At 42.4% G+C, this 24,224-nt stretch overlaps 1 protein-coding gene across 1 annotated transcript in view; it reads left to right on the top strand.

Moving 5' to 3' along the window:
* Positions 1-20,694, top strand: part of CHUK (component of inhibitor of nuclear factor kappa B kinase complex) — a 236,950-nt gene extending 216,256 nt beyond the window's left edge. The window contains exons 20-21 of the mRNA XM_073581036.1: positions 2,413-2,512; positions 19,857-20,694. Coding sequence (XP_073437137.1) covers positions 2,413-2,512; positions 19,857-19,889 — 133 coding nt within the window. The 3' untranslated portion in view covers positions 19,890-20,694. The remainder of the gene's footprint in view (positions 1-2,412; positions 2,513-19,856) is intronic.
* Positions 20,695-24,224: the final 3,530 nt, after the last annotated feature.

Here is a 24,224-nt window from a genome sequence, read left to right on the forward strand (position 1 = left end):
GACCAACGTAATTCACTTCCTCTGCACCCATAAACAAACTATCCTCAGATATGTCCAGTAAATGTGGGAACGTCTCACCCTCTAATGTCTCCTAACACATACAGCCGAAGCTGTTAAGTGATTCCTATAATTTATTAAGGAGCAAAAGAATGGTAGGGCACAATGATCCTTAAGGTGGTAATATACACTCTGTCCCCTATTGGCCCAATTGGGCTCCCCTCCACATATACAGCATGGGTCAGTCCACCAAAGCATGTACCCAGCAAAAAGACTCCTATTATTGCCCTAGATAGGATGTATGAAACATAATGGGCACATGTGAAAATACCACTATGACATACCGTAAACTGATGGTGCTTCCTGGAGTGTCCCTCATGCCCCATGGGGAAGCACCATCAGTTTACGGTATGTCATAGTGGTATTTTCACATGTGCCATGCCCCAAAAAAACTGAAGCAAAAACCTAAAGAGCTTAACTGGAATATAGTTTAAAAATGTTCCAGATTTGTCATGGTGGTTATTGTATTGATAACTCTGGCGTACTGTTGTAAGACTAGCTATACAGTAAGTTCACACTAGATTTTAGTTGCTTGGCTCTATGTTACAAATGTGTGCCACAATTTTGACACAGTGTTGCATGTTGTGCCACTCCTTTCCCCATAATCCCTGCTTTATCATAATCTAATATATATCGTGTTATCGTCCTTCTGTAAAGCTGGAAATAACACAATTTATTACTGTGCCAACACAGACCACCCTCTGACACAAATGAGAAACTGGGTCTGAGCAGAAAAAGTAAATTAATGTGCATGCAAAATGTAATTGCATATGAACACATGACCTTTACACAGAGAAAACCAAAAACAAAACAAATATCCTGGAATAAAAAAGTAAAAAAAATATATTGCAAAAATTGCATGAAGGTAGTAATAATAAGTGTATTTAATTAACATAATTTTGATCAAAATTATGTTAACTAAATACCCTTATTACTATTATTACTACCTTCATGCAATTTTTGCAATATATTTTTTTTACTTTTTTATTCCAGGATATTTGTTTTATGTTTTGTTTTTGGTTTTCACCCTCTGACACAGACTGCAGGGGGAAGAGGGGGAAGCCCAGTATCACACAGGATAGGATTAGATACACGGCTCTGCAGTCAGTTTCACACAGGATAGGATTAGATACACTGCTCATCAGTCAGTATCACACAGGATAGGATTAGATACACGGCTGAGCAGTCAGTAACACACATGATAGGATTAGGTAAACGGTTCAGCAGTCAGTATCACACAGGATAGGGTTAGATACACAGCTCAGCAGACGGTATCACACAGGATAGGATTAGATACACCGCTCAGCAGTCAGTATCACACAGGATAGGATTAGATACATGGCTGAGCAGTCAGTAACACACGATAGGATTAGATACACAGCTCAGCAGAAAGTATCACACAGGATAGGAATAGATACATGACTCAGCAGACAGTATCAGACAGGATAGGAATAGATACAGCGATATCGCTAGCAATATCGCTGAAACGTCACTGGTTTTGTGACGCAGCAGCGATATCGCTATGTCTGATACTTACCTGCGACCGGCTCCCCCGCTGGTTATCGCTGATCGCGCGAGAAGGTTCTGGATCATTTCTCGTCGGGCGCTTCCTGCTGGGCTTCCTGTGGCGCCGACGAGCGACACGTGGACGCGGGAGGGAGGACATCAGGATCGCCGCGTCTGACAGGTAAGTAGCGACCCCCGACCGCTGCTATGTCGCTGGTGAGATCTGCCTGTGTGGCAGCTCACTAGCGACCACTTAGCAATGCACCAGCGATCCATATCGTTGTCGGGATAGCTGGTGCATCGCTTAGTGTAATGGTACCCTTAAACTGCTATTTGCAATGTCCATTAATCAATGCTCAGGGAAGGACCTTGAAAGTAGTAGGGATCGATTTGCAATCTCCATTCTTTTCTCATGGTCAACTTTACGTAGTCTGTTCAAGAGTTGGAACTGCCAAAAATCTCTTCATCTTTGCACCGAAAGGAAAAACCAAAAATCTTGAATGAGTTGAAAATAAAATACTATCAATACTTGGGTAATCGTTTAGTTAATTTGTGTTGCAAATCTGTAGTGTTGAATATATGATGTGAAATGTTTTTATGTGCAATATAATCATTATAATTTGTTATAACTATCCACAGTTGGTTACTATGCCCAGGCAATGCCGGGCTCTTCAGCTAGTTAGGGTATAAATTATGAAAGACAGATTTTTGTCTGATATTACTCCAGCATTCTAGTTTAAAAATCTCTTATGTTTTCCCTCCGTTGCACATTAAGCGCTTTGCATTTGATGGATTTTCTAACTAATGTGTAATAAATAAATTAACAAATTATAATTTTCTCATTTTTAGAGAGCCATTTAAACGTGCCATAGATGAAAACCTGTTTTATCAAAAGCAGCTCAGCACCTTGATAATGGAGAGCACAATGGAACAAGAAAAAAGCTTAGTTGTAAGTGTGTGTAAATTTGTAAGTATTATACATACAGTAGTGCTTGCAAGCTGTGAATCCTTAAGAATATTCCATATTTCTGTAGAAATATGACATAAAAACAAAAAAAAATATATTAGTCATAAATATATTTTAAAGCAGAAAAATTATCCAATGTCTGAGCTGAAAAATTAAGAGAGCCTTTTCTTTCAATATCTGGTGACCTCATTGTGCAGCAAGAACTGGATCTAAACGTATCCAGTAATTGTTAATTAGTTCTGTACTTCACTTTTGTGGAAACTTATCTTCCCTACAAAACCGCTTGATTTCTGTTATATTGATGATCTTGTCACATAAGCTGCTTCTTCAGGCCCTCCCACAACATTTCTATAGGGCTAAGGTAAACCTGACTTGACCAATCCATAGGCAGGATGTATCAGACAATGGCTGCATGATTTCCGCCATGTATGTTTGACTCTGAACCACTGCGGTGGAAATAAGCGCTGCGTAGAGAAGGAGGTTGCATGCAGGTAACTACCGTGAGAGTAGGTCACAGACATATGGAGGAAATAGGTTGTGGATGGCTTTGTATGACAAAGTTAGTGTTTTGAACTGGAGTCTGGGCAATTGGAACCAGTGAAGGGATGGACAGGGAGGAGAGGCTGGGGAATAGCAGGGGGATAGGTGGATTAGTCGTGCAGCAGAGTTTAGGATAGATTGGAGAGGTGCGAGAGTGTTAGAGGGGAGACCACAAAGCAGGAGGTTGCAGTAGTTGAGGCGGGAGATGAGGGCATGCACTAGTGCTTTTGCAGATCCTTGGTTGAGGAATGTGCGGAGCTGGGAAATATTTTTGAGTTGGAGTCGGCAGGAAGTGGAAAGGACATGGATATGTGGTTTGAAGGAGAGATCAATGTCCAGGGTTACCCCGAGACAGTGAGCTTGCGTGGGAGTGCTAGAGTGGGCAGCATTGACTTTGATGGATAGGTCTGTTGTGTGTGTGGGGGGGGGGTTGAGTGAGATGGGGGAGTTAAGTTGTAAAAATGTAGCAAAGAAAAAAGATGAAATAGCGGACAGACATTGTGGGATTCTGGTTAGTAAGGAGGTAATATAGAGAGGTAGATCTGTGTGTCATCAGCATAGAGGTGATACTGAAAGCCGTGGGACTCTGAGCTGTCCCAGGCCGAAAGTGTAGATGGAGAAGAGCAGGGGTGTTAGAACTGAACCTTGGGGGACACCGACAGGTAGGGGTCGAGGTGAGGAGGTAGAGTGTGAGTGGGAGACGCTGAATGTCCAGTCTTAGGTGTGAGGAGATCCAAGATAGAGCCAAGTCTGCGATGCAAAGAGATGAGATAATCTGTACTAAGAGGGAGTGCTCCATTGTGTCGAAGGCAAATGACTGGTCCAGGAGAAGCAGAAGTGTCACTTGGATTTGTCAGTTAGTAGGTCATTGGTGAGTTTAGTCATGACAGTTTCAGTGGAATGGTGCGGTCGGAAGCCATATTGTAAGCTGTTATTGAGGGATCAGGAGGAGAGGTGGGAGGACAGTTAAAAATGGATGTGGTGTTCCAGTAGTTTTGAGGCATAGGGTAGAAGTGATATGGTGCGATAACTAGACAGAACGCATGGGTCAAGGGAGGGCTTTTTGAGCATGGATGTAATTGAGGCATGCTTGAAGCATGAGGGAAGAACACTAGTTGTTACGATAAAAGAAGATGGGTAAGGGTTGGGATGAAGACTGTGGTGATGCTTGGGATGGGATCGGGTTAAGTTCACACAGGTGATGAGATGTCATTTGGAGAATAAAGAGGAAAGATGATCTTCTGTTATGCTGAAGAAGCTGATTTTCGAGGAGGAGGGCTGTGTAGTTATGAGGAGGGGCTGTAGGCCAAAGCTTTCTCTGATGTGATCAGTCTTCTGCTTGAAGAATGAGGCAAGTCTTTAGCTGAAAGGCGAGAGAGAGGAGGTGCTGGGGGACAGAGGAGAGAAATGAAAGAGTTGAATAGCTGTTGAGAATAATGTTCTCTTCAAATTCAGAACCTGAAGATTTCCTTACATTTTCCTTTAGAGTTTTCTGATAAAATTCAGAATTCATTGTTCCACTAATGATGACAGTTGTTGTGGCCCAGATGCAGCGAAACAGGCCCTAACTATGATACTACCACCACCGGATGTGTCACAGATTGTATGAGGTTTTTAAAGATGTGACTTTTTCTCCAAACTTAACACTACTCCTTTAAGGCCTCTTTCACACTTCAGTCATTTGATGTCAGTTGAAATCCGCCAAAGTGTGAAAAAATGGATCCGTTTCCGCTCTTCCAAAAACGTATGCACTGGATCCGTTTGCAGCCGCCAGTGTGTGAAATTTAAAGGAAGAGAACTCTGGAAAAAGGAGAGAGAGATTTCCAATGGATCCGTCAAATAACGGATGCAACGGACGACCATCTGTCGCAATCCGTCACTAATGTAAGTCTATAGAAAAAAACTGATTCTGCCAAAAAAAATGTCGGATCTGTTTTTTTTAAAAAAATGGCGGATATCAACTGACGTCAAAAGACTGAAGTGTGAAAGAGGCCTAACCAATAATTTCTATTTTAATCTCGTTCGTCCACAAAACATTGTACTAATAGCCTTCTGGTTTGTCCAGGTGATCCTTGGCAAACTGCAGACCATTGTTGTTCTGTGTCCTGCTGATGGTGGACTCATGAACGTTAACATGGGTTCCTTTATGATCTTGCATACAATTATAAGCCTTGCTATGCAAACATTTCTGGAGAGGGTAATAATGGTCTTCAATTTCCTATATATATATATATATATATATATATATATATATATATATATATATATATATATATATATATATATACAGTGCCTACAAGTAGTATTCAACCCCCTGCAGATTTAGCAGGTTTACACATTCGGAATTAACTTGGCATTGTGACATTTGGACTGTAGATCAGCCTGGAAGTGTGAAATGCACTGCAGCAAAAAAGAATGTTATTTCTTTGTTTAATTTTTTTTTAAATTGTGAAAAGTTTATTCAGAGGGTCATTTATTATTCAACCCCTCAAACCACCAGAATTCTGTTTGGTTCCCCTAAAGTATTAAGAAGTATTTCAGGCACAAAGAACAATGAGCTTCACATGTTTGGATTAATTATCTCTTTTTCCAGCCTTTTCTGACTATTTAAGACCCTCCCCAAACTTGTGAACAGCACTCATACATGGTCAACATGGGAAAGACAAAGGAGCATTCCAAGGCCATCAGAGACAAGATCGTGGAGGGTCACAAGGCTGGCAAGGGGTACAAAACCCTTTCCAAGGAGTTGGGCCTACCTGTCTCCACTGTTGGGAGCATCATCCGGAAGTGGAAGGCTTATGGAACTACTGTTAGCCTTCCACGGCCTGGACAGCCTTTGAAAGTTTCCTCCCGTGCCGAGGCCAGGCTTGTCCGAAGAGTCAAGGCTAACCCAAGGACAACAAGGAAGGAGCTCCGGGAAGATCTCATGGCAGTGGGGACATTGGTTTCAGTCAATACCATAAGTAACGTACTCCACCGCAATGGTCTCCGTTCCAGACGAGCCCGTAAGGTACCTTTACTTTCAAAGCGTCATGTCAAGGCTTGTCTACAGTTTGCTCATGATCACTTGGAGGACTCTGAGACAGACTGGTTCAAGGTTCTCTGGTCTGATGAGACCAAGATCGAGATCTTTGGTGCCAAACACACACGTGACGTTTGGAGACTGGATGGCACTGCATACGACCCCAAGAATACCATCCCTACAGTCAAGCATGGTGGTGGCAGCATCATGCTGTGGGGCTGTTTCTCAGCCAAGGGGCCTGGCCATCTGGTCCGGATCCATGGGAAGATGGATAGCACGGCCTACCTGGAGATTTTGGCCAAGAACCTCCGCTCCTCCATCAAGGATCTTAAGATGGGTCGTCATTTCATCTTCCAACAAGACAACGACCCAAAGCACACAGCCAACAAAACCAAGGCCTGGTTCAAGAGGCAAAAAATCAAGGTGTTGGAGTGGCCTAGTCAGTCTCCTGACCTTAACCCAATTGAAAACTTGTGGAAGGAGCTCAAGATTAAAGTCCACATGAGACACCCAAAGAACCTAGATAACTTGGAGAAGATCTGCATGGAGGAGTGGGCCAAGATAACTCCAGAGACCTGTGCCGGCCTGATCAGGTCTTATAAAAGACTATTATTAGCTGTAATTGCAAACAAGGGTTATTCCACAAAATATTAAACCTAGGGGTTGAATAATAATTGACCCACACTTTTATGTTTAAAATTTATTAAAATTTAACTGAGCAACATAACTTTTTGGTTTGTAAGATTTATGCATCTGTTAATAAATCCTGCTCTTGTGTGAAGTTTGAAGGCTCTAACTTATTTGCATCTTATCAAACCTGCTAAATCTGCAGGGGGTTGAATACTACTTGTAGGCACTGTATATATATATATATATATATATATATATATATATATATATATATATATATATATATATATATATATATATATATATATATATATATATTGTAAGGTAGCACTGTTATTCAAGTAGAGGATACTCACTTAGCAGCCACAAAACCAGATCCGGCACGGGTTTTCCATAAATCAATTATAGTCCATGCGGTTTATTCAGCATCATAAACCCACAGCAGTAACATAAAGTTCAGCACATCAGCATAGCGCCCATGACAGAGTTCAGCTCTGTAACTCCTGTGGTCACACAGGTAAGGCATACACAGGCTCTTCAACCTCAGTTATCTCACCCACGTCAGGGTTTACTCATGACTGCTTCACCTCATCATGCTGCAGACGTCCATTCCCTCCAGGGAATCATCAGGCACGTGCAGCCATTCAACACAGCGTTCCTTGCTGTCAGAAAGACAGCCCCCATCTCTCCCAGACGGGGCCTTCCAAAACGGACCAACCAGGTCCCTGCATTCACTCATGTGACCTACACTGGCCACCTTATATGGTCCGTAGCCACGCCCACCGGGTCACATGGCTATAACCTCATCACAGGTCCTTGAACCATTCTCACACTCTTTACAATATCGTTCTTAACAACACCCCTGGGTGGATTTGTAGGAAACTAGTCCCTGACACATTGAACCAGCACCTCAGCAGTATCACTGCTGATCAACACACACATAAGTCTCCATCTCAAGGCCACCCACCTTGAGATACATAACGGTCATTCAGTATTCTGCCATTCATCCACTCTCCTGGGACATCCACACAGCGCCCCCTAGCGGACACAGTGGTCACTACACCACAATATACACAGTCTTACGGGATTGCTGGAGTCTGAACTCGTTAGAGATGGTTTTGTAACGGTTTCCATCTTGATGAGCATCAACCACTTTTTCTTCTGAGGTCCCTACAAATCTCCTTTGTTGGTGCCATAATACACTTCAACAAACGTGTTGTGATAATGGAGCTTTGATATATTCCTGTTCTATCGGTCCACGTGCTTTGCATGTGTGCATTGTGCTAGTACATATAGGCTATTTTACACACGGCACTGAAAAACATGCACTCGTCTGTTCTGATTTGCTGATCAGACTAGGACATGTACATAGTATGCAGCTACTGCCATCATCCACTTTACAAACAAGCGCACACTTAACACAGAGCCATTCACATCCGCAATTTGCAGTCATGACTGGTTTGCAAAGTTCAGCGCTCATATAAACTTGAAGGTGTTCTCTGAGAATATTAAAGAAAAAAAAAACAAGAAAATGTTATTAAATTCCTAAATATGTTTAATTGGCAAATAACATTCATTTTATCTAGAGAGGTAATCACTTTAGCACAACAGAAGTCTCTACATACCTGAAATCTCCAGTATGAGATCAGATAGAAAAGGTAGAGAGCAGTGAGAGCAACCTCTTCTTCTTTTCTCTGCACCTCGTCTATCTACAGTATTAGATCAGATAGACATGATGATGGACATCAGTGTGAGCAGCCTCTTCTTACTTCAGCAGCACCCCTGGTATCTCCAGTATTGATCAGATAGACATGATGGACATCAGTGTGAGCATCCTCTTCTTACCTCAGCAGCACCCCTGCTATCTCCAGTATTGATCAGATAGACATGATGGACATGAGTGTGAGCAGCTTCTTCTTGCCTCAGCAGCACCCCTGGTATCTCCAGTATTGATCAGATAGACATAATGGACAGCAGTGTTAGCAGCCTCTTACCTCAGCAGCACCCCTGGTATCTCCAGTATTGATCAAATAGACATGATGGACATCAGTGTGAGCAGCCTCTTCTTGCCTCAGCAGCACCCCTGGTATCTCCAGTATTGATCAAATAGACATGATGGACATCAGTGTGAGCAGCCTCTTCTTGCCTCAGCAGCACCCCTGGTATCTCCAGTATTGATCAGATAGACATGATGGACATCAGTGTGAGCAGCCGCCTCTTACCTCAGCAGCACCCCTGGTATCTCCAGTATTGATCAGATAGACATTATGGACATCAGTGTGAGCAGCCTCTTCTTGCCTCAGCAGCACCCCTGCTATCGCCAATATTGATCAGATAGACATGATGGACATCAGTGTGAGCAGCTTCTTCTTGCCTCAGCAGCACCCCTGGTATCTCCAGTATTGATCAGATAGACATGATGGGCATCAGTGTGAGCAGCCTCTTCTTACCTCAGCAGCACCCCTGGTAGCTCCAGTATTGATCAGATAGACATGGTGGATAGAAGTTTGAGTAGCCTCTTTTTTTTTTCTCAGCCCCCTTGGTATCTCCGGTATTAGATACACATATTTACTGTGAGCAAATCTTCCTTCACATGATAGAAAGGGGGCAGAGCTTCTTACTGCACATTCTCACCGTTACGGCTATGTGCACAGGTTGCGGAATTGCTGCGGAAATTGCTGCAGGAATACCGCAACTCCCTGCCGCGGGAAATACGCTAGAATTCCGCATGCATAATTCCTGCGATAAACTAGCGTTTTGCATGCGTAATTAGCTTGCAGAATGCTAGCGTTTTCCAAGCGATCTGTAGCATCGCTTGAAAAACTGACGCATTGGTCACACTCGTCAAACAGTGTTTGAGGAGTGTGACCAACTTTTTACTATTGAGGCTGCCTATGCGGCATCAGTAGTAAAAAGATATAAGGTTAAAAATATTAAAAAAAAATAAAAAATGGTGTTTATCTCACCTTCTGGCGTCCCACGCAGCGTTCCCGATCCTCGCCATGCTCCCGGCAAGTCCGGTTCCCAGCGATGCCTTGCGACAATGACCTTTGATGATGTAGCGGTCTCGAGAGACCATTACTTCATCAAAGGTCACTGTCGCAAGGCATCGCTGGGAACAGGACTTGGCGGGAGCAACGCTGAGGCCTGGGGACGCTGCGTGGGACGCCGGAAGGTGATAAAAACACCATTTTGTGTTTTAATTCTTTTTTTTTTTTTTTTTTTTTTTTTTTTTACAGGGATATGATACCCAAGGCCTGGAAGGAGATTCTCCTCTCCTCCAGACCCTGGGTACCATCCGCACATTTTCCGCTTACTTTGCGCATGGTGGGCATAGCCACATGCGGAAAGTAAGCGGAACAATGCATTCCTATGTGTGCGGAATTCCCACCATTCCGCACAAATAGCCTGCTGCGTATTTTTCTGCGGAAAAATACGCAGCATTAGCACAGCATGTGCGGAATGCCATTGAATACAATGGGTTTCTCATTTTATGCGTTTTCGCGGTGAAAAAACTTGGCAAAAACGCATAAAATCCGCAGGAATTCCGGACGTGTGCACATAGCCTAACAGTAGTTTGTCAGTGTAATAAGGCTATGTGCACACTTCGTAAACGCTGCGAAAATGCATAAAATAAGCAACCCATTGTATTCACTGGCATTCTGCACATGCTGTGCTAATGCGTATTTTTCCGCAGCAAAATCGCATCGCGGAAAAATACGCAGCAGGCTCATTTGTGCAGAATCGCGGGAACTCCGCACACATAGGAATGCATTTTTCCGCTTACTTTCCGCATGTGGCTATGCCCACCATGCGTAATGTAAGCGGAAAATGTGCGAATGGTACCCAGGGTCTGGAGGAGAGGAGACTCTCCTCCAGGCCTTGGGTACCATATCCCTATAAAAAAAAAAGAATTAAAATAAAAAAATGATGTTTTTCTCACCTTCCGGCATTCCACGCAGCGTCCCCAGGCCTCAGCGATGTTTCCGCCAAGTCCCGTTCCCAGCGATGCCTTGCGACAATGACCTTTGATGAAGTAGCAGTCTTGCGAGACCACTACGTCATCAAAGGTCATTGTCGCAAGGCATCGCTGGGAACGGGACTTGCCGGGAGCATGGCGAGGATCGGGAACGCTGCGTGGGACGCTGGAAGGTGAGAAAAACATCATTTTTTTATTTTTTTTTTATATTTTTAACTTTATATCTTTTTACTGCATAGGTAGCCTCAATAGTAAAAAGTTGGTCACACTAATCAAACACTGACGAGTGTGACCAACATGTCAATCAGTTTTCCAAGCGATGCTACAGATCGCTTGGAAAACGCTAGCATTCTGCAAGCTAATTACGCTTGCAAAACGCTAGTTTATCGCGGGAATTACGCATGCGGAATTCTAGCATATTTCCCGCGGCAGGGAGTTGCGGAATTCCTGCGGAAATTTCCGCGGCAATTCCACAACGTGTGCACATGGCATAAGACAACAATGATTTTGATGTTCTACAATGATTACTTCCTTAAACAAAATAATTTGTGAGTTGCTCATAAATGTATTTAGAAATTTATTTAACCTTTTAACGACCAGAGGTATTTATCGTTTTGCATTTTCATTTTTTGCTCCCCCTCTTCTCAGAGCCATAACTTTTTTTTATTTATTTTTTTGGGTCAAAATGTCCACGTGAGGGCTTGTTTTTGCGGGATAAGTTGTACTTTCAAATGACACCATTGGTTTTACCATGTCTTGTACTTGAAAACTGGAAAGAAAATTCCAAGTCCAATGAAATTGCAAAAAAGTGCAATCCCACACTAGTTTTTTTGTTTTTATTTTTTTGCTAGGTTCCCTAAATGCTTAAACTGACCCTGCCATTATTATTCTCCAGGTCATTACAAGTTCATAGACACCAAACATGTCTAGGTTGTTTTTTTATAGAAGTGGTGAAAAAAGTTCTAAACTTTGTTGAAAAAAAAAAAAGTAAAAAATTGCGTCTCCATTTTTATCTTTTGATAGGCCATTATTGCTTTTTAATGCAATGTTGCGGCGACCCAAAAAAATTATTCTAGCGTTTTGACTTTTTTCTCGCTATGTTGTTTAGCAATTGGGTTAATTCTTTTTTTATATTGATCGATCGTGTGATTCTGAACATGGTGATACCAAATATGTGTATCTTTTGAGATTTTTTTATTATTGTTTTATTTTGAATGGGGTGAAAGGGAGGTGATTTGAACGTTTATATTTTTTTTTTTATATTTTTGAAAACATTTTTTTCACTTTTGGCATGCTTCAATAGTCTCCACGGGAGACTAGAAGCTGCCATTACCCAATCAGCTCTGCTACATACAGGCGATGATCAGATCACCTGTATGTAGCCGAATACCTCACTTGCTATGAGCGCCGACCACCAGGCGGCGCTCATAGTAATCCAGCAGTGACAACCATAGAGGTCTCCAGGAGATCTCTGGCTGTCATGCCAACCCATTGGTCCCGCGATCACATGACGGGTCACTGATGGGCGTATTTCCAGCACGATTGCTGGAAGTTCATGTTAAATGCATTTAACAGGTAAATAGCCGCGGGTGGATCGCGATACCACCTGCGGCTGTTCCGGGCACATGTCGGCTGTTCAAAAGAGCTGACGTGCCGGGAAAGATGTGGGCTCACCGCCAGAGCCCACATCAAAGGGAGGGAGTCGGACATCGGCATAAATTTACGCCCAATGTCGGAAAGGGTTAACCACTTCACGAGCTTGGAAGTCCTCAGTACATCTTTGTCAGCTAATACTTACCGACCTTAGACGTACTGATGATGTCCAGGTGATTTTGCATGCACAGAGGCTGTGTACGCATGATTTCCGCCAGGTGTCAGCTGATTCTGGCACTCTAAGCCCTCATCTACCCCCCCATCCCCAAAGTCATGGCTCTCCGAATAAAACGATGCAAAAATAATAATTTTTCTAAAAAATAGTTTTTACTGTGTAAAAGCACCAAAACGTAAAAACTTTATGTGGTGTCGTTGTAATTTTACTGACCTGAAGAATTAAGCTGCCTTATCTAATTTACCGCATGCGGTTTGGCTTGAAAAAAAAAAAAATATCCTGAATTTCTGCTTTTTGCTCATTGTATCTCCAAAAAATCAAAATAGAATCCGATCAAAAAAACTGTGACCGAAAACAGTACCCATAAGACGTCAAATCATCCCGCAAAAAAACAAGTCCTCACATGACTCTGTCGGACGAAATATAGAAAAATTATAGTTCTCAAAATGGCGGTGCAAAAACTAGTTTTTGTGCAATAAAAAGCATCTTTTAGTGTGACAGTCAAATATAAAAAAGATACAAATCTGGCATCGCTGTAATCTCACCTCTCCGAAGAATAAAGTCGTCTAATCACTTATACCGCACTAGGAATGGCATAAAAAATTAAACTAAACAACTTCTTCACCCGCTGTTGATTTTTTTCATACTGCTTCCCAAAGGTCGCCGTAAGGCTCGGATCACATTTATCCTGCACTCTACGCTGAGCGCTTACATCGGGGTTTCCGTGTAAATCTCTGAAACGTGATTCAGACAGAATTCCTGGCAGAAGATTCCCTATAGCTAGGCAGATGGAGGCACTGTAGACACTGTCTGTCCTGTGATTCAGCGGTGTCCAACTTTTTACGAGTGCATGAAAGCGTGCGTGGTCACAGTTTTGCGAACTTCTGAAAAGAAGGAAACCACTGAATAGAGGCCAGACGGAGTCAAGAGTAACTCTGCCTCCTCATTATAGTGAGTAGCTCCCTCGGGGTTTCCTCTGAATCGCTTTACTCTGAGATTTAGATGGTTACCCCAAAGTAAGTGCTCAGCGTAGAGCGCAGGATAAATGTGATTCCTAACGTTATGTAAAATGATCCCAATAAAAGCTTCAACTCAAGCCACAAAAATAGCAAGTTCAGGTACGTCACCTGTCGATGGAAATATTGGGGTCTTCCACGTTACTGGTAGCACAAATGCTCTTGAAAAGCGCTATGGTTCCTCACACCCCAAAAGAAACCCAGCAGATTTTTCGCTCTAAAAATCCAAATGCCCCATTCCCTTCTGAGCCCCAGTGTGCCTTATCCACATCTAGCATCCACATGTTTAGCATTTCTGTAATGATGAGAGCCCGCCTAATTTACAGGTGCATGTCTCCAGAAGCATGAGCTGGGCACAATTACTGCTTTCTACAACATACTGGTTTCTAGAACGTATTGTTTTCTACAATGGTAGTTGACAATTTACTCATTAACATCCACTGTTGCTTGTTTCTGGAAAACTCCCATGGAGTCAAAATCGTAGCTACACCTGTAGATAAATTCCCAAAGGGGTATAATTTTCAAAATAGGGTCACTTGAGGGGGATTCTGCTCTTTTAGCACTTAGGGGCTCTGTACATGGAGTCGGCAAACTATTCTAGGAAAATCTGCGTTTCAGGAGGCAAATAGCACTCCGTCCCTCCCAAGTCTCTCTGTATGGCTAAGCAGTACTGTTCAGCCCCATATAGGGTATTTCTATATTCAGCAGAAATTGTGGGACAAATTTTGGTGCCATTTTTACCCATTTCTCCTTGTGAAAATGTAAAATCTGGGGTTAACAAAAAATTGTGTTAAAAATGTCATTTATTTTTTCTTCACAGCCCAATGATATAAAATGCACTGACACAACTGTGGTGTTAATATGATCACTGCAACTCTAGATTAATTCATCAATATGTGTATTTTGTAAAATGGGGTCATCTTATGTGGAGTTCTGATGTTCTGGCACCTCAGGGGCGTTCTCCTTTCACAAAGATAGCAGAAGAAAATGGACCCTAAAATTTGTTTTTGCAATTTCTCCTCAGTATACAGATACCACATATGTGGTCGAAAACTACTTTTGAGACTCATATGGGAAAAAGCGCTATATTGGAGTTCACATTTTGCTGGACCGGTTTGAGGGTGCCATGTCACATTGGTAGAGCCCATGATGTGTCACAACAGCAGAATTCCCTCTGCCCCTCAGATACAAACTACACCTCAATGAATCTAGGGGTGTAGTGGTCATATTGACACCAAAGGTGTGTCACAGCATTTTATACCATTGGACAGTGATGAAAAATTAATTACATTTTTACCACCAAAATTTTGTTTTAGCCCCATATTGTAGATTTTCCTAGAATAGTTTACGAACTCCATATAAATAACCTCAAGGGCTAGAAGAGGAGAATCCCCTCTCAAGTGACCCCATTTTGGAAGTTATACCCCTCAGGGAATTTATCTACATATGTAGTGGCAATTTTGACTCCTTGGGTGTTTTCTGGAAGCAAGCAGCAGTGGAGGCTGCTAAGTGAAAATTGAAAACTGCCAATGTAGTGACCAGTATGTTTCAGTTATCAGTATGTTGTAGCGAGCAGTACATTTGTAGTGCCCAGCTCATGCTTCTGGAGACGTACACTTGTAAATTAGGCAGGCTGTTATCGCAATAGAAATGCCAAACATGTGGATGCTAAAAGTGGTGTTCAGACACACTCTGGGGCTCAGAAGGGAGGGGGTATTTGGATTTGGGAGTGCTGAATTTCTTTTAGGAGGCTGAGGAGCCATTGCATTTTCCAGAGCCTTTGTACTACCAGTCCCGTGGAAGCCACCTATATTTCCGTTAACAGTTGACGACCCTGAGTGGGGACTTGATTTTTTTTGTGGATTTTGTTGAAGCTTTTGTTGGCAATATTTTACATAACATTTTGTATCACATTTATCCGGCACTCTACGCTGAGCACTTACATCCGGGTTTCCATCTAAATCTCTGAATTTCATGATTGAAATGAAACCCCACGTGGGATCCATTCTCTGTAATGATGTAGCAGAGTTACTCTGGACGCCGTTTGGCCTGTGTTCAGCGTTGTCCTTCCTTTCAGAAGTGCACGAAACTGTGGCCGACTGCGCTTTTTATACACGCCTAAATAGATGGACACTGCCGAATCACAGGCCAGACTGCATCCACAGTGCCTCCATCTGCCACATTATACGAATCTTCTACATGGGGTTCTGTCTGAATCATGTATTTGAGAGTATTACATGGAACCCCTCCCAGTATAAGCGCTCAGCACAGAGTGCAGGGAAAATGTGAGCTGTGGTAGAATGAAAAAAAAGACAGCAGGTGAAGAATTGGTTTTATTCATTTTTACACTGTTCCTTGTACGTTATAAGCGATTAGACAACTTTATTCTTTGAGTTGGTGCGATTACAATGATACTGAAATAGCACAAAAAGAGGACTTAAAAATCCTCCAATAATACAAGAAAACAGCAAAAAAGCAGAGAGTTTTACCCTTCCAGGCCTCCAGACAAATGCACTATCGGTATGCAGTGGACCCATATAATTAAGATTGCAACACAGGTGCAAGAATACCGATGAAACAACCGCTCACAGCCTACCAATAAATGGAGGGGGCGGTTGCCTGGTATATTAATGCACAATAAAAATCTTGTATGCGGCACTGTTCACACTATGGCAATGCACAGCATCCAGGTTAACAGCCTAGTAGTGACACCCTTCCAAATGGGCCCAACTGCACCCTCAAGCAGGAGCTTACAGGATAGTTACAGGATAGTGCATTTGTCTGGAGGCCTGGACGGGTAAACCGCTCTGCGATTACAGTGATACCAGATTTACATCGGGTTTTTATGTTTGGCTGCTGTCACTTACTTAAAGACACTTTTCATTCAATATTTAGCTAAAAATGTTTCCATATATTGTCTAACAATCATGCTATGGCTTGTTTTTTGCGGGATGAGTTGACGTTTTTATTGGTGCCATATTTGGGCAAATTACATTTTTTGATCGCTTTCTATTCCGATTTTGAAAGGCATAAGGGTCTACAATCAGATTTTCCACTTGTGATCAAATTGGTAAGACAGCTTTATTTTTCGTGTCATTACAGTGATGGCACATTCGTATAGTTTTTTTTATGTTTTGGCGCTTTTACACAATAAAAACAATTTTATAGTAAAATAATTATTTTTGAATCGTTTCATTCTAAGAGCTATAACGTTTTATTTTTCCGCTAACGAAGCTGTATGGCGGCTTGATTTTTACGGGACAAGATGTTGTTTTTAGTGATACAATTTTTATTTTTTTGTTCAGCAGTATGATGACGCATTTTCTTCTGCCTCTTGTTTTTTTTTTTGTTTTTTTTAATACAGTGTTCACTGAAGGGGTTAACTAGTGGGACACTTTTATAGGGTGGACGTGGCAATACAAAATATGTACCTTTTTTTACTTTTTGTTTTTTACATAAATGTATTTATTCGATTACTATTTTTCTTTTTTTTCTGTGTTTTTGTTCTTTTTTGATTTTTTTTTATCTAATTTTTAAAACTTTTTTTTAAAACTTCTTTACCTTGTCCTAGTATGGAACATCAACTTTCCCTGCTCCCTCCCTCTGCTATGCCCATCGATGTCTCTCTCACTATTGACAGTGGCATCAGAGGGGTTAGACGCTCACAATCTGGAGAAGTGGGCAGCAACAAACAGAATGGTTTTTAACAGGGAAAAAGGCAAAGTACTACATCTGGGCAATAAAAATGAAAAAGCATATACAGAATGGGAGGAATAGGGCTAAGCAACAGCACATGTGAAAAAGACTTGGGCATACTAATAGATCACAGACTGAATATGAGTCAACAGTGTGATGCAGCAGCAAAAAAGGCAAATGCAATTCTAGGATGTATTAACAGAAGCATACAGTCTAGATCACGTGAAGTCATTATTTCCCTCTACTCCTCTTTGGTCAGACCTCATCTGGAATATTGTGTCCAGTTTTGGGCGCCACATTTTAAAAAAGACATCAACAAACTGGAGCAAGTTCAGAAAAGAGCGACCAGAATGGTGACCGGTCTGCAAACCCTGTCTTATGAGGAAAGGTTGCAGGATTTGGGAATGTTTAGTTTGCAAAAGAGAAGACTGAGAGGAGACTTAATAGCTGTCTACAAATATCTAAAGGGCTGTCACATTGTAGAAGGATCAACTTTATTCTCATTTGCACAAGGAAAGACTAGAAGCAATGGGATGAAACTGAATGGGAGGAGACACAGATTAGATATTACAAAAAACTTTTTGACAGTGTGATCAATGAGTGGAACAAGCTGCCACGAGAAGTGGTGAGTTCTCCTTCAATGGAAGTCTTCAAACAGAGGCTGGACAGACATCTGACTGGGATGATTTAGCGAATCCTGCTTTGAGCAGGGGGTTGGACCAGATGGCCCAGGAGGTCCCTTCCAACTCTACGATTCTATGATTCTATGAATCGGTGCTAGCACCGATTGTGGTAGTTTCTGCAGGGTGAGGTCTGTCGTCGCCGTGTGTATATATACGAAATGTCATAAAAGGGTTACATGGGCTGTCCACTATGGGACGACCGTAGCTTAATCAGTTCAGCACCTGATATGAAATGAAAACGGTGTATATTAGCCTCCCGCAGTTGCGTAGTTCCTTGTGTCACGTGCTGGCTGTAGCCAATGGGAAGTCACTATGTGGCTGTAGCTGTGGAAGATGAGTATATTTCACATCGGATCTTGAATTGATACAACTAGAGGTTGACCAGACCGAAGTCAAAGGATTCCGATTAGCCCTGCATTTGAAAGCAGATAGAAGGTTTGAGATCCTTTTCTATGTGAAGCACTGCAGATTATCATAATGCTGCTATGAATGCTAAACATTCTACCAAAATACTTACTTGCTATTTATGTAAACTTTTATATGAATATTTTATTTTCTTTAAAGTTTATCCAAAGTGAAGTCACACATTTAGGAATATACCTTAAAGGGGTTGTCCGACACACAAAATGCCTTTTATAATTATCTATTTTTAAGCCCTATCCTCTTTTTCAACTTGCTTTTTTTCCTGTTTCTTTTTACTTCCTATGATGTGTCACAGGTTTCTGGTACTGCAGCCATTTCCCCACATGATTTATCACCCTCCGATAATGTCCGAACTGTATTGCAGTGTTGGTTAGGCCTCTTTCACACTTCAGTTTTTTGCATCAGTCAAAATCCGCCAAAAGGACGGATGGCGGATCCGTTGTAGTACTGATGACAACGGATGCCACCTGTCCGTTTTTTTGACGGATCCGACAAATGAAGAATTTTAAAGGAATCGCAGCCTGGAAAAAGAGAGAGAGATTGAGAGAGAGATTTTTTGTCCGGCACCCAGAAAGAATTTCGGGTTAAATGAGTGTCTGGAGGATCCACCAGAGAAAAAAACGTTGCAAGCTCCGTTTTGAAATCTTTGAGGATGGTGACGGACAGCAACTTTTGGCGGATCCGCAAAAAAAATGGATGCAACGGACGGCAATCCGTCACAATCCGCCAGTAATGGAAGTCAATGGGGAAAAAAAACGGATCCTCAAAAGAAAATTGAGGATCCGTTTTTTTCAAAACCTGGCGGATTGTGACTGATTGTAAAAAACTGAAGTGTGAAAGAGGCCTTACAATGCAGAGAGACATGGCCACAGCTTCATTCTTGTCCGCCACATTTCTTCTGTTCCCGCCGCCCACCAATCTTCAGTCTTCACTGCCACACTTTTTGTCACTACTGAAATAAGACATCAGGCAGAGGGGATGGAATCTGGATGAGCGCCAACCCCTGATAATTGCTCATTACAGTGAATGAGATGGTGGGGACTAAAGATGTGGATGGCTGACACAGAAGTATGCAGGCAGTGAATGAAGCTGCGGTGACTTCTCCCTTCCTCTATCACCATGATTGATGTTGAATGGCGAGACAGGGGCAGTTGTAAGTGACTGCAGTGCTGCCCCCTGATGACGTGCTGTGTTAGGGGGTGATAGAAGCTGCAGAGAAGTGAATGTAGCCCCAGCCTCCTTATTGGCATTTGAGATTCTCCTGAAACAAAACATCACATGAAAAAAAGCACATACAGAGAGAATGGTGAGGAATTTTACAATAAAGCAAATTACAAAAGTGATTAGGGTTTAAAGATAGGTATTTATACAAGGCTTGACAGGAAGGTATCGGACAACCTCTTTAATATTACAAGGTCCATTAAGAAACGTTATCTCATTCTTTGCGAGCGGGCTGCTTTTTTATGATGACATATTAATGCAATATTATTTTTGTTGTTTTTTTTTCAGAGCATGGATTGGAACTGGTTACAGCAATCATAAATGAAGATAAAAATTGAGCATTACCCCTCCTGACCTCCTCAAGAACGGAGCCAACACATTTCCCCAACGCACAGCCATACTAGAGATTTCATTATTGCTACAATGCATTTATGGGATTGCAAGTAATCAGTTTATCAAAGTGCCTTCCTTCCCAATGTCCTGGATCTATCACAGGCGGCAAAATCTTGTGACAGGAGGGCCAATCCTTTCATGATTTGCTAATTAATGCCACAATTTTATTTTCTTCTAAAGATGAGATTTTAGTTGCAAGGTGTAACTCCAGTTTCTAATATTTCAATTTTATGAAAGATATGTTAGATATGTAATACTCATATTTCCTCTAAGAGGAAACATGAGTATCAGGTACTGTACACTTAACCCTTGAAATCCTGCTTGTATACATTTGCTTTTCTCGTCTTGTGTATGTTTTCTATGATTCGCACATGTAAATGATTTTCACTTTTCTTTCAAAGTAAAAAAAAATATATATTTTTTAATCTATCCTCATTTCAATAATATTATTGTTCAGAATATACTTTGCACTTTTAGTGCAACTTTTTTCCATACCTGTTGCATGTAGATAATCAAACGTGCATACTAAATACAGTGTGATCAGCAGTTTATATCTTTTATCTTGTTATAGGTTGTTTTCTGTTCTTTAACATTTTTATTTATTCGTGATTATAATCATCTATGGTTAGTGATTTCAATTACACTAAAGGCATGTGGAAAGAAGAGTTTTGTGACACATTTGTTGGTGTTATTTGCCAATATGTAGCCTTTATTAAAATACCATTCTCAATCAGTTGTCCAAACTGTACTGTTATGTTCAAATTGACTTTATTAGGTGTTTGTTTTTTTTCACTTTTAAAATTGGTTGTCAAATATTGATATTTTGAATTTACCTGAACACAACGTCCATCTCTTTGTCATTCAAACTGCTGATTACGACCTAGTTACCAGTTAAACTACTCCCACCCCACACACACACACACACACACACACACACACACACACACACACACACACACACACACACACACACCCTGTCTAAATCTTTCAAGTCTTCAGAATGCAGGGTGGATTAATAGTAGTGTCAACAGGGGATTTTTGTAAGGCTGGATGAATCCCCACCTTAAAAATGAACCTATAACAAAGTGGTAATTTTTAAGTAGCTTCACAATTCTGTGCTGGCTAATATGTCGCGGCCACCGTTTTTTTGTTTTTGATAAGGGCTACTGATTTCCCACTGATCTTCAGAATAATAAGGCCCTCTATAACCCGTTCCTGCAAATGAACGGAGCCGTGTCTAGATTGCAAGTTAAGGGTATGTCACACTAAACGAGATCTCTAGCGATATCGCTAAAACGACACCGATTTTAGGACGCAGCAGCGACATCGCTGGCGATGTCGATGTGTGTGACATGTAGCGGCGACGTGGCCCCTGCTGCGATGTCGCTGATCGTGCATGAACGTTCAGGACCGTATTTCGATCGTTGGCGTCCCGCTGGTGACCCTGAATCGTTGTGTTTGACCCCTTTTGTGAACGACGGGTGACCTCGTTGATGACTAATATATGACAGCGGCACAGGCGGGACTAGGTTTCTTTTGTAACACCCCTCTACTCCGATTGGTGGCCACAACATCACCTCAGCAATAAATGAAAACGTCTAGTGCGCCCCCATCCATTGTTCCAGCGCGCTTAGTGGATAAACCAACGCTCTGTTTCTAGTCCTTTGTGCGTTGTTGCGAGGATAGTATCGTGTGTGTGGCTGGTTTTGGATCCTGTCGGAGTCACAACTGCGCTTCATCTGTAATTTCAACCATCTGGAATTTGAATAATCTTTGCAAGGTACATTTCTTTTTACTTTTTTTTTTTTTTTTTTATAACTTTCTAAACCTTTATATACTTTTTGTTCTATCTACAGCTGTGTGATACCCTTGCCGCGCCCACCCCTGCCATTTTACTTGAGGTAGTCTATTTGTAATATTTGCTCCTCAATAACCTTTTCAAAGCTTGCAATCTTTTCACAGCAGCGCCCGCTCCCGCCATTTTTGCCTTTTGTAAGCTCGTTTTTTTTTCTGTGTTTTTTTTTTTTTTTTGGGGTGCATTTTTCTAAATCCCTTTTCTCTTCTAACCGGGCAGGTTTCACATCATGTACATGTCCACCGCAGAGCGTGTGATTGTGGCGGCAGCTTTACTGATGGAGGGAGATCGACAAGAAGAGGCGCGGGTGGAAGAGAGGCGCTCCAAACGAAAGCGTCGCATGTGGACCAGAGAATGGCTGGAGCAGCGGTCCAAATTCACCCACATGCAGTGAGGGAGTTACAGGAGAAGAATCCGCATGATTTCCGAAATTATCTACGGATGTCGGAGGAATCATTCAAGCTCTTACTGGAACTTGTGAGGCCACTCATTGAACGGCAGGATACACGGATGCGTGCAGCAGTTTCGGCTGAGGAACGTCTGGCAGTAACGCTGCGATTCCTGGCAACCGGACGTTCAATGAAACATTTGGAATTTTCAGCTGCTGTTTCTAGATCACTACTCAGCGTGTTAATCCCTGAGACATGCAACGCCATCGTCCGCACTTTACGGAGCTACGTTCCTTTTCCTAAATCCGTGGCGGAATGGAAACAAATTGCTTCTGATTTTGAGCGTATTTGGCAGTTCCCAAACTGTGGGGGTGCTTTGGATGGCAAACATGTTCGTATCACGCAACCAGCCAACCGGTAGTTTTTTCTATAACTATAAGGGCTACTTCAGCGTGATCCTCATGGCCCTTGTGAACGCCAATTATGAATTTTTAAACGTTGATGTTGGCATGAACGGGAGGGTTTCAGACGGAGGCGTTTTGGAGCACACTATTTTTGGGGAACGGTTGAATAACTCAGAACTGCATTTACCAACCAACATGGACACCACCGCGAACCTTAACTTTGTGTTTGTGGCTGATGAAGCCTTTCCCCTTCATGTGCATATGTTGAAGCCGTTCCCACAAAAGACTTTGACAGAGGAAAGGCGCATCTTTAATTACAGAGTGTCAAGGGCACGTCGCGTAGTTGAGAATGCGTTCGGCATCATGGCCAACCGCTTCAGGGTTTTCCACACTCCAATCAACATGAAGCTGGAATCTATAGACTCTGTGGTGTTGGCCTGTTGCGTGCTGCACAATTTCCTACGGCAGCGCGATGCTGCAGCATACAGTCCGCCTGGCTTCATGGACTCAGACAGCAGTGGTGACGTGGTGCTGGGAGAATGGCGAGACAATGATCCCGCTATTGCAGGACTTCAGCCTGTAAATCTTGGCCGGACCAAAGACGATGCAAAGGCCTGCCGAGACAAGTACTGCCAATACTTCAACGGGCCTGGTGCTGTGACTTGGCAGCATCAGATGTAGTTATCATGTTAAACATTAATTGGTTATCATGTTTAATTTTTTTTGTTTAAAATAAAAAAAAAATAACTAACATTTTGTGTTGTCATTGTAATTTCAACAATGTGGGAAAAGAATGTTGATATCGCAAAAGGGTGGTCAGATGGGGAGGAGGGAGTGATGGGGTGTAGGCTACTCATTGGTGTGATGGGGGGGCAATAATATTGAGAAGGCAAAAAGAGGTTGGGAGGGTGGAGTACAGGGGATAACTCTAAAAAAAGGAGTGTGATGGGGAGGGGGGAGTGATGGGGTTTAGGCTACTCATTGGTGTGATGGGGGGCAATAATATCGAGAAGGCAAATAGAGGTTAGAGATGGGGAGGGTGGAGTACAGGGGATAACTCAAAAAAAGGAGTGTGATTGCAGCACTGAAAGCAGTGGGCGGATGGAGAAAAGATGCAAAGCCAACCAACTTGCATCCATTATACGTTCTAAACAAGGCCGTTGGATAACAAAAACGCATCTGCGTTCCCCTGCGCCGTGACGTCATGACGCAGGGGTGGGTGGCGTTAATGCGGCCTAGAGAAAAAGTATTAAAAAAAAATATGTCGTCCAGGCGTTCTGTCCCCTGGGGTGAGCCAGAGGTTCGCTTTGTGATCCAGGTGGTCGATGTACGGGATTATCATTGTGCCACACATTCCCGGGTCATGCTCCATCCATTATACGTTCTAAACAAGGCCGTTGGATAACAAAAACGCATCTGCGTTCCCGCGCGCCGTGACGTCATGATGCAGGGGTGGGCGGCGGTAATGCGGCCTAGAGAAAAAGTATTATAAAAAAATGGCGTCCAGGCGTTCTGTCCCCTGGGGTGAGCCAGAGGTTCGCTTTCTGATCCAGGAGGTCGATGCACGGGATTATAATTGTGCCACGCATTCCCGGCCCATGCTCCATAAAAAAAA

Source organism: Dendrobates tinctorius, unplaced genomic scaffold, assembly GCF_039654945.1.
Source record: "Dendrobates tinctorius isolate UK_male_01 unplaced genomic scaffold, ASM3965494v1 ptg000068l, whole genome shotgun sequence".
In the NCBI taxonomy this organism is placed as follows: domain Eukaryota; kingdom Metazoa; phylum Chordata; class Amphibia; order Anura; family Dendrobatidae; genus Dendrobates; species Dendrobates tinctorius.